General features: G+C 46.8%; 1 protein-coding gene across 1 annotated transcript in view; it reads left to right on the forward strand.

Moving 5' to 3' along the window:
* Positions 1–18,424, forward strand: part of CHD3 (chromodomain helicase DNA binding protein 3) — a 150,989-nt gene that overhangs the window by 123,142 nt on the left and 9,423 nt on the right. Inside the window, exons 28-34 of the mRNA XM_058184225.1 lie at positions 1,073–1,206; positions 6,453–6,597; positions 8,640–8,805; positions 10,140–10,258; positions 11,855–12,008; positions 14,177–14,275; positions 15,585–15,725. Coding sequence (XP_058040208.1) covers positions 1,073–1,206; positions 6,453–6,597; positions 8,640–8,805; positions 10,140–10,258; positions 11,855–12,008; positions 14,177–14,275; positions 15,585–15,725 — 958 coding nt within the window. The remainder of the gene's footprint in view (positions 1–1,072; positions 1,207–6,452; positions 6,598–8,639; positions 8,806–10,139; positions 10,259–11,854; positions 12,009–14,176; positions 14,276–15,584; positions 15,726–18,424) is intronic.

Consider the following 18,424-nt stretch of genomic DNA (forward strand, 5'->3'; position numbering starts at 1 on the left):
ATGAGAGAGAGAAGGGGGAGAGGGGAGACAGAGGAGAGGAGAGAGAAGAGAAAAAGGAGGGAAAAGAGGAGGAGGAGAGGAGAGAGGGAAGGAAGAAAGAGAAAGGAGAGAGACAGGAGAGAGAAAATGGGGAGGAGAGAGAGAGAGGGAAGGAAGAAGAGAGAGAGGAGAGAGAAGGGAGAGAGAGAAGGGAGGGGGAGAGGAGAGACAGGAGAGAAGAGATAAGAGAAAAAAGGAGAGAAAGAGGGGAGGAGAGGAAGAAGAAAGGAGAGAGACAGGAGAGAGAAAGGGGAGGAGAGAAAGAGGGGAGAGAAGAGAGAGGAGGAGAGAGAAGGAGAGAGGAAGGAAGAAGAGAGAAGGAGGGGAGAGGAGAGACGGAGACAAGAGACGAGAAAAAGGAGAGAGAAAAGGCGGGAGGAGAGAAGAGGAAGAAGAAAGAAAGAAGGGAGAGAGGAGAGAGGAGAGAAGAGATAAGAGAAAAAGGAGAGAAAGAGGGGAGGAGAGAAAAGAAGGAGAGAAAGGGGAGGAGAGAGGAGAGAGAAAGGGAGGAGAGAAGAGGGGAGAGAAGAGAGAGGAGGAGAGAAGGAGAAGGAGAGAAGGAGAGAAGGGGAGAAAGAGAGGGGAGAGGAGAGACGGAGACAAGAGACGAGAAAAAGGAGAGAAAAGGCGGGAGGAGAGAAGAGGAAGAAGAAAGAAAGAAGGGAGAGAGGAGAGACAGGAGAGAAAAGGGGGAGGAGAGAAGAGAGAGAAAGAGGGGAGGAGAGAAAAGAAGGAGAGAGAGAGAGAGAAAAGAGAGGGGGGAGAGAAGAAGAGATGGGAGGAAGAAGAGAGAAGGAGAGAGAGAGAGAGAAGAGAAGAGACACAGAGACAGAGAGAAGAGAAACAGAGAGACTACCAGAACTCGGAATCTCAGTTGTAAGAGACCCCCGGTAGCTCCATCGGAGCTCTGCAACCGTTGCTAAAACGGCCAGTCGTAATTCGAAGACGCCCTTACGCTGCGCTGAGACGCCACTGGGCCCTGGGGACGTTGGCGGGGCTGACCTGGGCCTGCGCTTGCCCCGTCTCCCTCCAGGTGCTGGGCTTCAACACCCGTCAGCGCAAGGCCTTCCTGAATGCCGTCATGCGCTGGGGGATGCCGCCCCAAGACGCCTTCACCTCCCAGTGGCTGGTTCGGGACCTGCGTGGCAAGACGGAGAAGGAATTTAAGTAGGTACCTCTCGTTTCGGGGTTCAAATCTTTTTACAAGCCGCAAGAGAACGCTGGTGGTTTCCACCTTTGTATCCACAAGTAACAAATGGCAGAGGGAAGAAATTCGATTTCCCTGCCCAGAGTCTGTTTGCTCGCTCCCTGGGGAAGGGGCTGAGCTCCTGGAAGCTGCCTCGGCTACTCCAGTAGTAAGCGCTGCTCCAGAGACACACGATAGACCAGGGGTAGTCAACCTTTTTATACCTACTGCCCACTTTTGTATCTCTGTTAGTAGTAAAATTTTCTAACCGCCCACCGGTTCCACAGTAATGTGCCGTGTATCCTCGTCTGCGCATGCTTCTCGCGCATCGTGGATTGGGTTTGGGGCGGGGGGTGCTGGCTACCAACTCTGCTTGTCTGTTACAGCTGGATGGTGTGGGGGGAGATGCGCGAGCTATTCTGGGACGAGGCTCTTTTCTTTGCGGTCGCACTACAGCGCCGTTTAGTTTCACTTACGTAACGTGAACTAAACTTATGCGCGGGCGCTACAAAGAGTATATTTTCAGAAATTTAAATTGTCACGGGGAATTTTATGAAAACCTAATGAAAATGTTTCTAAATAATGCTATGAATTTTTTTTTAAAAAAAATTAAATTAAAAAAAAAAGGAAAGTGCTTCAGTATCGGACAAAACCCCTACCGCCCGCCATGAAAGCTGGAACGCCCACTAGTGGGAAGTAGGGACTAGGTTGACTACCACTGCGATAGACCGTTGGTGGCACTCGAGAAGCGTTAGTAGCCATGAATCGGCAGTCCTCCCCTCCTTCCAAACCCTTTCCTTCCTTGTTTTGTCCCCTCCCTCTGTGTGTGTGTTTCTTGCCGAAATTTCATGGCCTAGCTAAGTAACATCATCAGTGCTAGAAGGGAGGGGGGTTTGTGGACTGGAGGAGGAGGACCGTGGGGTCCTCATTGCTCTCTTGGGGGGGGGCAGGGGTTTCTTGCAGGCATTTTATGACCCAACTAACGAACCTCATCAATGCTAGGTGATCTAAAAAAAAAAAAAAAATCATGGGATTTGCAGAAAGGAGGAGGGGGACGGATGGTGGGGTCCTTGGTGCTCTCTGAGCTTGGCGGCTTTCTTGAAGACATTTCATGACCCAACTAGGTAACGTCAGCGGTACTAGAAGGGAAAGGGGTTTGTGGAATGAAGGAAGGAGGAGAGGAGGACGATTGTGGGGTCCTTGGTGCTCTCTGAGCTGGGTGGTTTACTTGCAGACGTTTCATGAGCCAGCTAAGTGACATTATCAGTGCTGGAAAGGGTGGGCTTTGCGCTCTGTTTATATACAAGCGTCTTGTCCTGTCAGTGTTCGCAGGAGGGGTCTTGGGAACGCCACTAAATGTCCCCTTCTCTTCTTCCCTCCCGTCAATCGAAACCCCGGCCAAAATCCTCGGGAGGCTCCCTCTTTGCTTGCCGAGAGAGTTTGGCTTCGCCAAGGACTTTCCTGAGATTTCCAGCCAGGATGAAAAGATTTAAAGAATGTGGTTTTATTTATTCTTGTGCCAAGCTTTGTTTTGGTCTGTCGAGGATGAGAGCGTTCTGCGGAATAATCCTATTCATTTATTGACTTAACTTAACTTCTTCCAGCTTTATTATTTTTTTTAAACAAATAATTCAAGGCGGTGAACGATATCCAACATACCTCCCCCCTCCTTTCCCCACGGCAACAACCCCGTGAGGTAGGTTGGGTTGAGAAAGAGGGACTGACCCAAAGTTACCCAGCCAACTTTCGTGCCTAAGACAGGACTACAACTCACTATCTCCTAGTAACTGACCCGAAGCCACCCACTCAGTTTTCATGCCTAAGGCGGGACTACAACTCCCAGTCTCCTGGTGATTGGCCCAAATTCACCCAGCTGCCTTTCTAGTCCCTAAGGCGGGACTAGAACTCCCGGTCTCCAGCTTTCTAACCTGGTGCCTTCACCATGAGACCAAACCAGGTGCTTTGTTTGCCAAGTGATGATGGTTCTTACTCATCTGACAGCCTCTCCAAGCACGTTCCTGTCTGCCTTTTCCTGGAGAGCGACGCGAAGGGACGACCTCCTCTCCCTCAAGCAGACACAGAGCAAGGGAAGGCTGTGGCCAGGCGCATTGGCGAGTCTAAGGCGTGACTCCTGCCAAGCTGGCCCACAGCTACAGAGCCCGCGGCTCTCTCGGTGAAGATGTACGAAGAGAATCTGATGGCAAACGGGTGGAACGGAAAGTTCCAGAAGCACCGGGGGAGGGGAAGAGTATTAGGTTTAGGATCCTGCACCTAGAAGTCTCCACTCACTCCCTGCTCCTAGGACGGTGTCTCTCGGCTTTAGCAACTGTAGGGTGTGTGGACTTCAACTCCCAGAATTCCCCAGCCATCATGATGTATAGATGTCAACTCCCAGAATTCCCCAGCCATCATGGCAACCTTAAGATATGCGGACTTCAGCTCCCAGAATTCCCCAGCCATCATGATGTGTAGACCTCAACTCCCAGAATTCCCCAGCCATCATGATGTCTAGATTTCAACTCCCAGAATTCCCCAGCCATCATAGCAACCTTAAGATATGCGGACTTCAGCTCCCAGAATTCCCCAGCCATCATGATGTGTAGACCTCAACTCCCAGAATTCCCCAGCCATCATAGCAACCTTAAGATATGCGGACTTCAGCTCCCAGAATTCCCCAGCCATCATGATGTGTAGACCTCAACTCCCAGAATTCCCCAGCCATCATGATGTCTAGATTTCAACTCCCAGAATTCCCCAGCCATCATGGCAACCTTAAGATATGCGGACTTCAACTCCCAGAATTCCCCAGCCATCATGATGTCTAGATTTTTATTTATTTTATTTATCATATTTGTATTTATTTATTTATTTATTTCAACTCCCAGAATTCCCCAGCCATCATGGCAACCTTAAGATATGTGGACTTCAATTCCCAGAATTCCCCAGCCATCATGATGTGTAGACGTCAACTCCCAGAATTCCCCAGCCATCATGATGTCTAGATTTCAACTCCCAGAATTCCCCAGCCATCATGGCAACCTTAAGATATGCGGACTTCAACTCCCAGAATTCCCCAGCCATCATGATGTCTAGATTTTTATTTATTTTATTTATCATATTTGTATTTATTTATTTATTTATTTCAACTCCCAGAATTCCCCAGCCATCATGGCAACCTTAAGATATGTGGACTTCAATTCCCAGAATTCCCCAGCCATCATGATGTGTAGATGTCAACTCCCAGAATTCCCCAGCCATCATGATGTCTAGATTTCAACTCCCAGAATTCCCCAGCCATCATGGCAACCTTAAGATATGCAGACTTCAACTCCCAGAATTCCCCAGCCATCATGGCAACCTTAAGTTGTGTGCAGATCCTAGGCTTCCCCAGCCAACAAAACAATTTTAAAATGTGTGAACTTCAACTCTCAAAATTCCCCAAGCACTTTACAGGTGCCAGAATGCTGGCTGGGGAATTGTGGGAGTTGAAATCCGCACACTTTAAAATGGGCAAGGTTGAGGAAACCCTTTCCGACAAGCTTCCTCCCCCATCCTCCCATTTGTGTTTTGGGGCTGTTGGGAGTTTTATTTTATTTATTTATTTGTTTGTTTGTCACACATGTACAAGGTAGCAAGTATAGGTATGAACATCAACATGAACAAAGGAAGGAAATACAGATAAATGGCGACAGTAAGGCAGCGATAGTAGGCACGCTGGTTGTCGTGTCCCACTCCTCCTCCGACGGCCGGGTCTGGGAAGTCTGTATCAAGCGTGGCCACGAAGCCTCTGCAGCTTTGCCAAAGTCCTGTCAGAGTTCTCAGGGCAGGCAGGAATCCAAGGTGTGACTTCAGCAACCAGATGAGACTTTGCCTGAACTCAAGGAATGCCAAAAAGCAGATCCTTTATATAGGCCATGGGGTGTGGCTCCATGACTCAGCACTTATCCAGGCCTGCCCATCCCTTCCTTTTGCTGACGTCGCCTCTCCATTCTCCGGAAGCGGAGATCCGTCCACTGTGACTTTCCGTCCTCCTGATCTGCTGCCGGCAATTCTAGCACGTGGCTGGCTTCGTGCTCACACGCTGTAGGAGGGAGGTTTGTTTGCTCATTCTGTCCGGGCATGGTGCCAGGGCTGGGGGCTGGAGGCACGCCAGGCCATTCTTCTTCACTATCAGTCTCTGGCTCAGATAGCAGGAGATGGGAGGGGCCCGGCTGCAGAGAGGAGGGCAGGCGAGGCACAACACTGGTGCGCTTATGCACACCCCCTTTACGGACCTCTTAGGAATGGGGTGACATCCACGGTAGACAGTTGAAGCGGTGAAGGTTTGAGGCTGTAACAACGGAGTCAGGTAGAGCATCCCAGGAGTTGACCGCTCTGTTGCTGAAGTCGTATTTTCTGCAGTCGGGTTTGGAGCGGTTTACCTTGAGTTTGTATCGTTTGTTTGCCCGTGTATTGTTGAGGTTGAAGCCGAAGAAGTCGTTGACAAGTAAGGTGTTGTAGCAGATAATTTTTTGTACTGTGCTTCGTTCATACCACAGGCAGCGCAGTTCCAGATTGTCCCAAGTCCAAACTTTCGAGCCTGGTGGCATAAGGGATTCTGTTGTGAATAGAGGAGTGGAGGACTCTTCTCGTGAAATATCTCTGGACTCTCTCGGTTGTATTAATCTCTGATATGCAGTATGGATTCCAGGCAGACGAGCTGTATTCGAGAATTGGTCTGGCAAAGGTTTTGTGCGCCCTAGTTAGCGGTACAATATTACCGAAGAAGCTTCGCAAAATTAGGTTCACAACTCTGAAGGCCTTTTTGGCAATGTTGTTACAGTGAGCTTTGGGGCTTAGATCGTTTGAGATAAGTACTTCTAGGTCCTTGACAGAGTGAGGGTTGTCTACGAGGTCGCTCTGGGACATTCAACAACTCAAACTACCTTAAGCCAAAGATTTGAGGTTTGCCATCTTTTCCCTGGACTGGGAGGGAATCGCGATCACATCCTCTTTCCCAAAATTTTCCTAACACTTTAAAAACAAAAAAAAATTAGCCAGGGCAGCTGATGGCCTTCAGGATCTGTCGTGGCCCGGAATTCCACCGAGAACTTAAATCCGTACGGAGCAATCCTCAAATGTCTTTCTGAACTGGGGGAAGAAAAAAAACAAAATCCGTCGTAAGAGGTTGCTCTGGCTTTCTCTTAAACAGGCCCCGATGGAGATTTGGACTTTTCTGTCTCCGCAGGGCCTACGTTTCTCTCTTCATGAGGCACCTCTGCGAACCCGGGGCGGATGGCTCGGAGACTTTTGCCGACGGCGTGCCGAGGGAGGGTCTCTCCAGACAGCAGGTCCTGACACGGATAGGAGTCATGTCCCTGGTTAAAAAAAAGGTACGGAACTCTTGGGCAGCAACGGCCGGTGGGCCAGGAGGGGAAGCAACCATCATCCAGCGCCCTTCTGATTATTCAGCATTGGTGTGAGCACAGCTTCCTTCCCCAAGGGGAAAAATGAAGGACATGTTGGTTTAAATCAGGGTGTGTCAAACTCAAGGCCTGTGGGCCACATCCGGCCCACGATGTGGTCGGATCTGACTCGCGGAGCCATCTTGGAAAATGTAAAGGGGTGGCATTCACTTAGGTTCCCTACCGGTTCGCAAATGTGAGCACGCACCCCCCGCGCATGTGCTTTGCTCACGTGGGTAGCTTGCGCGCAGCTTCAAAATGTGCCTAAATAGGACGGCATAGCGCCCTGGTGGGCGGATAGGCAGGTCGCTACTACCGGTTCGCCTGAACCGGTGCAAACCGACTGAAATACCATTTCTGGCTGGCCTGCATCGCTTCAGCCCGGTCAACTCAATACAAAGAAGAAACACGGCAGCAGTTTGGGGTGTGACGTCAAGCTGGCCACACCCACCCAGTTGGCTACACCCAATGAATGGTGTTAAGATGGCCACGCCCACCCAGGTGGATACGCCCAATGAGTGGCGTCAAGATGGCCACGCCCACCCCAGGCAGCCATCCCCACCCCTGAGGACAACCACAGCTCTGATGCGGCCCCCAATGAAATTGAGTTTGATACTCCTGGTTTAAATGAAGGGGTTCTGAGTTCTTCCTGAGGATGTGGGTGGAGGGTGTCGGGGGGGGGGGGATGGAGCTCATCGGCCTGGAGGCCTTCAGTACAAGGGCACCTTCGTAAATCGGTACATTGGCAAACTATTTATTGATGTATTTATTCATCTCTTATTGCCATTATTATCTTTGTCAATAACTCAAAGCAGTGGACATAGCCAATATTCCTTTCACCTTTTGCCTATTTTCCCCACAAACCACAATCCTGTTGAAAGAGGTTCAAAGCCACCTCTCTGGCTTTCATGGTTAAAGTGGGACTAGAACTCACCGTCTCCTGGTGATTGGCCCAAAGTCATTCAGCTGGCACATTCCTAAGGTGGGACTAGAACTCACCGTCTCCTGGTGATTGGCCCAAAGTCACCCAGTTGGCTTTCATTCCTACGGTGAGACTAGAATTCACTGTCTCCTGGTGATTGGCCCAAAGTTACCCAGCTGGCAATCCATGCCTAAAGCGGGACTAGAACTCACTGTCTCCTAGTTTCTAAGCTAGTACTTTTAAGCATTACCCCTGAGCATCCCTCTAAACAATCTGCTTCTTAGGTTGGACATCCTCTAAAATTCCCACCAAGGATTTTTGCTAAGTAATAGCTAAGTATTTTGCTAAGTAATTTTGCTAAGTATTTTGCTAAGTAATAGATGACTATTACTACTACTATTTTTGTGCCCGCTGTCATTGCAGACTGTTAATCTGGGTTCACAACCAAAATTGTGGACTGTTGAGCAGCGTACCCTACGCATGAAAACGACTGGGACTGGTTGTATACAATAACAGGCACTTGCAGACAAACTGGGGTTTGATATTCCTTTACTTTTAGGGAAAAGACAAAATCATAGTCCAAAAACAATTCCAGGTCATACACATATAAAGCCAGTCAGGGATGTTACGAAATCTTCTTACCAAACGTAGACTTGCACAACAAACAAGGTCTTCTTTCAGTTCGGCAAAACACAGTTCAATTCACAACGGTCGGTACCCTGAGGAATCAGTAACTAGCCATGATCAAGCAACGATCATAAAGCTCAAATATACAGTTGCAGCATGTCATCAGCTTACAATGCTGCAGCGTCCCTGTAGATTCCCCACAAGCCATAATTTAGTAGTCCTTTTATACATTGGCTGCAGAGCTCAACCAATTAGGATGCAGCACAGCCTTAAAGCAATATCATGCCTTTCTTACAAACATACATAGTTAGTTTATATGTTGCCTGGCCAACTAGTTAGGCAAACAACAATTTCCTGCCACAGACTAAAATTGCTCATGGGGGCGTGTGTGTGTGTGTGTGTGTGTGTGTTTGCATGACAGGTACAAGAGTTTGAACATATTAACGGCCGCTGGAGCATGCCCGAATTGATGCCCGACCCCAGCGCGGACTCCAAAAAATCTTCCCGAGCCTCGTCTCCCACCATCAAAACCTCCACTACCACTCCGGAACCAAGCTGCACCAACACGCCCTGCACCTCCAAACCAGGTAGGCATCCACCAGGGACGGGGCCTGGCACGAGGGGAGGGACGACCCGAACCCCAAATCCTTTCCCCTGAAGCTGTTTGAATCTCCCCAGCCTCGGTTTAAGGCAGCCGAAATGAACGAAGCTGAATCTTAGTTTGTATGGTTTCTGTTCAGGATTTCAGTGTCTGTTCAATGTTTTTAAGAGGCTGGTTCATGTTGCTAGTGTCATCATCATCATCGTTTAACGACCCCAAGATCCCTTGCGGGGGGTGGGGTGGAGTCTGGGCAACTAAGTGGAGCTAGCGGGGTGTTTTACTGGCTGGATGCCCTTCCTGTCGCTGATGTGGAGTTTTGTTCAGCAAATACATTCTCATCGTGCCCAGAGAGAGAAATATCTGCCTCCACCTAGGATCGAACTCATAGCCTGTGGGGAAAAAATCGTTTTTTTCCAGTGCCGTTGTAACTTTGAATGGTCACTAAGTGAACTCTTGTAAATTGAGGACTAGCTAGACATTTGTGAAAATAAAATACAGAGACCGTTAAATTGATTTTGAAGTGACAGGAGCTCTGCATGAAGGCAGGCAGCTAGATCTTTGGGGAAGGAAAAGAGGTTATAGAATCCTTGGGTTGGAAGGGACCTTGGAGGTCTTTCTAGTCCAACCCCAAGGCAGGAGTCCTCCTTCTATCCTGGACAATTGGTTGTTGGGATGATCCATAAAATTGAAGGCAGATTATCGTGTCTGTTGTGGCCTGCCAGCGGAGCTGATTCGGACAGTGAGGAGGTTGGGGAGGAACATGGGCCAGTCCTGGAGTCTGCGGAAGGCTCTGATGGAGGCTCTGCGTCGGAGGCAGAGAGGAGGCCAGGGCCGTCCGACAGTTATCAGCTGCCTTCGGAGTCGGACATCAGTGGGGCAGAAGAACAGTTGGAGCCTGTTCCCGATGTGCGCATGCGCAGAGCTGCCAGGAGAAGGGAAAAATTAAGGAACAAGGGCCGACTCAGGAGTAAAGCCACAGGTGGATGATGAATGGCCCCTCCCAGAGGGAATAAAGAGGAGTGAAGGGGAGGGGAGTTTGCAGGAGACAATTAGTTCAATTCATTAGAGTGAAGATCTATTCCTGACTTCTTGCCAAGTAATTGCTGCTACAGCGTGGCCGTTTGGAAGATATCGACCCGGCAGCTCTCCAAGCCTGATAAAAGGCTTGTCGTTGTGAAATCTCCTGAAAGACTGTTTGCCTGAGGCTTTGATGGAGAGGAATTTCCCTTTAACCTAAATAAAAGAGGTTTTATCAGGACGAGGAGTCGACTCCCTGCTCTTGGGAGGCCTCGGTCAGAACAGTGTCCTCTGTTCCTTCAGCTACTCCAGCCCCCAGTGACAAAGGAGACGGGGGTACCTCGGCCGAAAAGGAGGAGTTGGAGACCAAGGAGGAGAAGCTGGAGAAGGAAACCAAAGGCGGGGAGAAAATGGAGACCGAGGTTTGTAACTTGACTCCCGTGCCCTACTTGGGTGGGGGTGGGAGGATCTTTTTTGGGAAAGAGTGATTTTTAGGGAAATCATCTTGTTAGGAATACTTTGTAGGTTCCTGCTCCCATCTTAATAATACTCACTTCTTGTGTCTGGTTTTTTTTTCCCGTTTTCTTTCTTTTTTTTTAAAACCATCAGAACTCCTGAATTAGGTTGGAAAGAAGGATTTCACCTGTAGGATACTTGTGAATGTCAGGGTTCCAAGTAACACCCCCAACCAAAGAAAATTTCGAGGCTTGAGTTAAACTACCTCAAAGTTCCATTTTATTAGAGATGTCGTATTGGCATCTCTGGGAAAACCCGAATCTGAAAGCTTCCGGGTTCCCCGCCCCAAAGGAAAGTCCAAGTCCCATCACCCACATGTCCATCACGTGGCCCAATCAAAGCGTCGTCCCAATTGGAGATGCCTCCCAGTCACACCCCTCCAGGTGCAAGACAAGATGTCCTTGACTTTCTGAGAAAGGAATGTTGTTTTGACTACATATCACCCATGCTCCATACAATCCCCCCTCCGAGTTTCCCACAGCAGTAAATGTGGCAGGTCTGATGGCCCAATGAAAATAATGGCTTCCAGGCCTGACAGTGACATCCCTCGAGTAGCATTTGAACAAGCCTGAATGGTTTGATTTTTATTTTTTTATTGATAAGTATTTCCTTATTATTTATGAAATGTCTATTATACCTATCCTATTTATATTATAACTGTTCTCCAAAGCAGCTGAAGGCAGGAGAAGAAGCAACAACAGATGGAAACTCACCAAGGAGAGAAGCAACCTGGAATTGAGGAGAAACTTCCTGACAGTGAGCACAATTAACCAGTGGAACTACTTGCCACTAGAAGTTATGGGTGCTCCATCACAGGAGGTTTTGAAGAAGAGACCAGACAGCCGTTTGTCTGAAATGGGATAGGGTCTCCTGCTTGAGCAGGGGGTTGGATTACACCAGAATAACAGAGTTGGAAGGGACCTTGGAAGTCTTCGAGTCCAACCCCCTGCCGAAGCAGGAAACCCTAAATCATTTCAGACACATGGTTGTCCAATTTCTTCTTAAAAACCTCCAGTGATGGAGCATTTACAACTTCTGGAGGAAAATTGTTCCACTGATTCGTTGTCCTCACTGTGGGGAAATTTCTCCATAGTTCTAGGTTGCTTCTCTCCTTGATTAGTTTCCACCCATTGCTTCTTGTCTTGCCCTCAGCTGCTTTGGAGAATAGCTTGATTCCCTCTTCTTTGGGGCAGCACCTTAAATATTGGAAGACTGCTATCATGTCACCCCTAGTCCTTCATTTCATTAAACTAGACATACTCAGTTCCTGCAACCGTTCTTCGTATATATTTAGAAGCAAACTGAATTCGATGCAGTGTTAAGGCCGGTATGATGGGCTACCGTTGCCGAGGGTGTTGGGAAAAAAAAATAGCCCCAGGGTCTTCAGCCCCTGTGACCTGGCTACCTCTGTGTAGAGGGGGGGTGTCTCCCTAATGGGAGCTGCCCTTGACCCTTGCCCTCTTGGTGGTCTTATGTAGAGTTCTCTGCCTTGCATTTCCCAGCCTTCCGCGCCCGAACAGCCCCTTTCTGCCACCTTCGCAGGGGATAAAATGGAGCTGGAGCCTTCGAAAAAGCCGGAGGACGAGGGCCCGATGGTGGCCAGGGAAAAGGAGTCGGAAGCTGAGCCGGTGGTCAAGGACGAAAAGGAGAAATTGGGTAAGGGTTGATTGGGAAGGACTCACATCGGAGCGTTAAAATTGTATATACGGTATTTTTCCGGAGTATAAGACGCACTTTTTTTCCCCTGAAAAAGAGGGTGAAAATCTGGGTGCATCTTATACTCCGAATGTAGCAGCGCCCAGCTTCTCAAACGGAGGTTTCAGAGGCTGAAAAAAGCATCAGAAACGAAGCTTCAGAAAAGAAGCCCCCAAACAGAGCTTCAGAAAAAAAGCCCCCACACAGAGCTTCAGAAAAAAGGCCTCCAAACAAAGCTTCAGAAAAGAAGCCCCCAAACAGTTTCAGAAAAAAAGCCCCCAAACAGAGCTTCAGAAAAGAAGCCTCCAAACAAAGCTTCAGTAAAAAAGCCCCAAACAGAGCTTCAGAAAAAAAAACCCCACATAGAGCTTCAGAAAAGAAGCCCCCAAATAGAGCTTCAGAAAAAAAAACCACCCAGAGCTTCAGAAAAAAAGCCCCAAACAGAGCTTTAGAAAAGAAGCCCCCAAACAGAGCTTCAGAAAAAAGCCCCCAAACGGAGCTTCAGGAAAAAAGCCCCCAAACGGAGCTTCAGGAAAGAAGCCTCCAAACGGAGCTTCAGAAAAGAAGCCTCCAAACGGAGCTTCAGGAAAGAAGCCTCCAAACGGAGCTTCAGGAAAGAAGCCTCCAAACGGAGCTTCAGAAAAGAAGCCTCCAAACGGAGCTTCAGGAAAGAAGCCTCCAGAGCTTCAGAAAAGAAGTCCCCAAACAGAGCTTCAGAAAAAAAAGCCCCCAAACGGAGCTTCAGGAAAAAAGCCCCCAAATGGAGCTTCAGAAAAGAAGCCTCCAAACAGAGCTTCAGAAAAAAAGCCTCCAAACAGAGCTTCAGAAAAAAAGCCTCCAAACGGAGCTTCAGAAAAGAAGCCCCCAAACGGAGGTTCAGAAAAGAAGCCCCCAAACGGAGCTTCAGAAAAAAAGCCCCCAAACGGAGCTTCAGGAAAAAAGCCCCCAAACGGAGGTTCAGAAAAGAAGCTTCCAAACGGAGCTTCAGAAAAGAAGCCTCCAAACGGAGCTTCAGAAAAAAAGCCTCCAAACGGAGCTTCAGAAAAGAAGCCCCCAAACGGAGCTTCAGAAAAGAAGCTTCCAAACGGAGCTTCAGAAAAGAAGCCTCCAAACAGAGCTTCAGAAAAAAAGCCTCCAAACGGAGGTTCAGAAAAGAAGCCCCCAAACGGAGGTTCAGAAAAGAAGCCCCCAAACGGAGCTTCAGAAAAAAAGCCCCCAAACGGAGCTTCAGGAAAGAAGCCTCCAAACAGAGCTTCAGAAAAGAAGCCCCCAAACAGAGCTTCAGAAAAGAAGCCTCCAAACAGAGCTTCAGAAAAGAAGCCTCCAAATAAAGCTTCAGAAAAGAAGTTCCCAAACGGAGCTTCAGAGGCTTTTTTTCTGAAGCTCTGTTTTGCAGGCTTTCAGAGGCAGAAAGCAGAGTATCAGAGGCAGGGGGGGGGGAAAAAAGCAAGGCACAGAGCTCACAACCAAGGAACCTGTTGCTAAAATTCACCTCTGGAAACAGCTGATTGGGGGTATTCCGGGAGGCCCATCCACCTGCCAATCAGCTTTTTTCTTAATTTCCTCCCCCAAAACTAAGGTGCGTCTTATACTCTGAAAAATACGGTAAAAGTCGTGTAGTCATGGTTGTCCCAAAGGTGTTTTTTCAGGAGGTGACTGGACTTTTCCTGTTTTTTTTTTTCTTTTGAAGACGTTTCGTTCTTTTGAAGACGTTTCGACCCAAGAAGCTTCTTCAGTTCTGAAGAACTGATCCCCTTTGCTCTAAAGAAAGGGAAGAAGCTTCTCGGATGAGAAGCGAAACATCTTCAAAAGAAAAAACAAAATTAAGTCCCGTTGCCTCCTGAAAAAGCACCTTTGGGACAACATTGTATGTAGGGGGTTTTTTCCTGTTTTTTCTTTTCTTTTTTTACAATTATTATTTTATTCAAAAGATGAAACCACAAAATCCAAAAAGGGTGGGGGGAAAGTTAACGGAGACAAACCAAAACTAGACAAAGAGCAGTTTAAAATCAACGTTTTAAAATAAAAAGGTGTTTAGGAGACAGCACAGCAGGACCTCCAGACCTGTAAAAATCAAAGCGGGCGTTTTTCTCCCCTCCGCTCATTGGTTCCTCCCTCTTTGTTCCCAGATGCTGATTTGGAGAAGCTGGTGGTGGCGGAGGAAAAATCCACGGAGAGCGATGACAGCAAGGAGAAGGCGGAGGGAGAAAGTCAGGACCCCAAGAAAGGTAACGTGGGCTGGAAGAAAGATTTGCAGGTGTGCGAGGCGAGGAATTCCTGCAACGGCAGGATTTGCACCAGGGGCCGTCGTAGCTTTCGGGTGAGCAGTCCTGCATCCTGGCTGGGAAAGAGGCTGTGAGACAAGTGTTTTAGATTAGATTGGACTTCAACTCCCAGAATTCCCCAGCCAGCTCTTTCTTTCTTTCTTTTTTCATTTTGCTGAAATCAAGATATATTACGTCGACCGCATTCCCACTGTCTATTAATGATTTTTTTTTTAAAAAAAAATAATAATTTAGAATTAGAATTCTTTATTCTAATTCTATCCTATTAAAAATGCAATAAAGGCAAGCATTTGTTCTTATCCTCTTCTTGCTGAATTCTGGGGAAACCCTTGCTGGCTGGGGAATTCTGGGAGTTAAAGTCCACAAGTCTTAAAAGTTGCCAATGTTGAACATCTCTGATTTAGATTTGGTTGGTCTTGACTGCTGGATTGCCCCAACACTGGACAGGGGTATTAACAACGGTTTTGATAGGTAGGACAAGACAACCAGTCGTGCCATCCGGCCCCATCCTTTCTCCCCTCTCGCCATTGGCTGCCTTCTGCAAGGGGATCCCATGTAGTCCACGCTCCAGGCAGATGTACGGATTGTGGGCGGGAGAATTTGGCCGGGAGTTTCTCAGCAGGCAATCCTGAAAAAGAGGCGGGAACCGAAGAATGGAAAAGTAGATCCGGTCCATTACAAACTATTCTAAAAATACGAGTTCCAGGTATATTTGTAAAACAAGAAACAGACATTCTGCGAGCTCCGGAACGAAAATAATTAAAATTTTATTCTACTAAGCTTTCGTCATCAATGGCATATAAAGGCAGAGATCTCTCTAATGGTAGTTTAATACTCTGACGATGTCAGCAGGTGGCTGACAAAAGCTTAGTAGAATAAAATTTTAATTATTTCAGTTCCAGAGCTCCGTTGAGCTTGTCGCGGTTCGAATCCCTAGTGCTGCCGTGTAACAGGGTGAGCTCCCGTTACTTGTCCCAGCTTCTGCCAACCTAGCAGTTCGAAAGCAAGTAATAAAAAAAACGCAAGTAGAAAAAATAGGGACCGCCTTTGGTGGGAAGCTAACAGCGTTCCGTGCGCCTTTGGCGTTGAGTCATGCCGGCCACATGACCACGGAGACGTCTTCGGACAGCGCTGGATCTTCGGCTTTGAAACGGAGAGGAGCACCGCCCCCTAGAGTCGGCAACGACTAGCACGTATGTGCGAGGGGAACCTTTACCTTTACCTTTATACATATATATATATGTCTTAAAAGGAGATGTGAAATCAGAGCGAGAGACGACCAAGGAATCGAAAATTGGCAGCCTCCGGGACGAGAACCGGAACAACGGGAAGAGGGAAGACCGGATGGAGAAACCCCGGTTTATGTTCAACATTGCGGACGGTGGCTTCACAGGTAGGATGTCGGGCTTGGGCGCTGGAGAGATCTGATTCGTGGTTTTCTTTTTCTTTCTTTTTCATTGTTTATTCCATTGTTCCATCACTTTTGCTACTTGTTACCGTTAGACTTTTCTTTTCCTTCTTTTCCGTTCGTTATTCTTCTCTTTTTCTCCAGTTTTTATTGCTTTTAAGCAGCCTTAAGCGGCGGGATTGATGGCAAATAAATTGAGTTCATAAATAAACGAATTTAAAAATTCTTTTCATTTCTCCGTTTTTTATTGTTGAAAGCAGGCTAGAATGTAGCCCTTGAGGTGAAATTTTATTTATTTATTTATTTTATTTATTTATTTATTTAAATTTTTATACCGCCCTTCTCCCGAAGGACTCAGGGCAGTGTACAGCCAAGATAAGAACAATAAATATACAAAGTTAAAATTCATGGCATATAAAATAAAATAATAAATAAATAAATAATATTCTTTTCATTAATCCGTTTTTAATGCTGTAAGCAGACTAGAGTATAGCCCTGAGGTGAGATTGATTGCAAATTAAATTAAATTAAATTAATAAATTTAATAAATAAAATAAAATAAATACATTCTTTTCATTTCTCTGTTTTTATTGCTGTAAGCAGGCTAGAATATAGCCCTGAGGTGAGATTGATGGCAAATTAAATTAAATTAATAAATTTAATAAATACATTAAAATAAAATAAAATAAATACATTCTTTTCATTTCTGTTTTTATTGCTGTAAGCAGGCTAGACTATAGCCCTGAGGTGAGATTGATGGCAAATTAAATTAAATTATTAATAAATTTAATAAATAATAAAATAAAATAAAATAAATACATTTTTTTCATTTCTGTTTTAATTGCTGTAAGCAGGCTAGAGTATAGCCCTGAGGTGAGATTGATGGCAAGTTAAATTAAATTTAATAAATTTAACAAATAAATTAAAATCTAGTAAAATAAATAAATTCTTTTCATTTCTCCGTTTTTATTGCTGTAAGTAGGCTAGAGTATAGCCCTGAGGTGAGATTGATGGCAAATTAAATTAAGTTAAATTATTAATAAATTTAATAAATAAATTAATAAAAATAAAATAATTACTGGTAAATAAATTCTTTTCATTACACCGTTTTTACTGTTGTGAACAGGCTCGTTGAGGTGAGATTGATGGCAAATAAATTTAAGAAACAAATACATAAATTCTTTTTATTTCTCTGTTTTTATTGCTGTTAAGCAGCCCAGCCGCACCACGAGTTGAGTGGCAAATAAATTTAACAAACTAACAAATAAATTCCATTCCAAATTTAGACTCATAAAGGCCACCCTGCTCAGCAGGGACTTGGGTATAGTTAAAACCGATACCTTTTTTTTTTAAAAGCAGAATAAAACCCCAAAATCATATAAAATTGAATATAATGGAAGAGCATCACACCCCACGCCCAAAGAGCCAAGTTTGCAAAGTACAGGTCGTCCTCGACTTACAACCGTTCGTTTAGCAACTGTTTCAAGTTAGGATAACGCAGGAAAAGGGGACTTAAGACCGGGTCCTCCCACTTATGACCATCGTAGCATTCCCCATGGTCATGTAATCAAACTTCAGACACTGGGCAACCGGCATGCATTTAGGATGGTCGCGGTGTCCCGGGGTCCTGGGATTCCCCCTTTTGTGACGGATTCGCTCAGCGACTGTGTGATTGAACAGCTGCAGAGTTTCGCTTAACGACGGCGGCAAGAAAGGTCATACAATGGGCCAAAAGACTCCTTTAACAACTGTCTCGCTTAGCAACGGAAATTTGGGGCTCAATAGTGGCTGTAAGTCGAGGACTAGCCGTATAGAGAAGTCTACAGAACCGGTGCAACCTCCTTGTAGTCATGTTTACAGAGAGTCCTGGACTTATGACCATTCATTTAGTGACCATTTGACCATTGCAGCCTCCCCGTGGTCAGGTGATCAAAATTGAGGCGCTTGTCAATCACCTCATATTGATGACGATCGCAGCGTCCCGGGGTGACTTGAACCCCGTCTGCGACCTTCTGACAAGCAAAATCAATTGGGAAAGTCGGATTCACTTAATGGCCGTGATGTGAATGGTAGTGATTCGCTTAACAACGGCAGCAAGAAAGGTGGTAAAACAGACCCAACCTCGCTTAACGACCCTCTCGCTTAGCAGCGGAAAATGAGGGCTCGACTGGCCGTACGTCGAGGACTAGCTGTCACATGGGTGTAAATTCAGTCTTGGTGGGTGTTGTGGTCCATCAGCAGCCTACAGAGCTGGCAACGGAGTCGGACAGCGATGAGGCTGAGGTGAGGCCAGGGCCATCGGGGAGTGAGGTGCGGACTCCAGAGCCTCTAGAGACTGACAGTAGAGAGGCAGAGGAACAGGAGGAGCCTGTTCCTATTGCACACATGAGAAGAGCTGCCAGAAGGCAAGAGCAGCTCAAGCAGAGAGGACAACTCAGGAGTAAGGCCAGGAGCTGATTGGCCCCTCCCATAAGGCTTAAAACAGACCAGCACCGGTGTTTCAGGTTTGCCGGAAAACAACGTTGGTAGCTGCGTCCTCTGCTTCGTGTACGTCTTTGTTTTTGTGGCTTCTGGACATTTGCCAGAAGGGGCCTTTGGCAGTTTGCCTAATTGGACTAAGGTTTGTGAGATAAGTGAGGAATTTGTGTTGGGAGGCGTTAGTTTTACTTTGAGTTGAACAATGC

This window comes from Ahaetulla prasina, chromosome 4, assembly GCF_028640845.1.
Source record: "Ahaetulla prasina isolate Xishuangbanna chromosome 4, ASM2864084v1, whole genome shotgun sequence".
In the NCBI taxonomy this organism is placed as follows: Eukaryota; Metazoa; Chordata; class Lepidosauria; order Squamata; family Colubridae; genus Ahaetulla; species Ahaetulla prasina.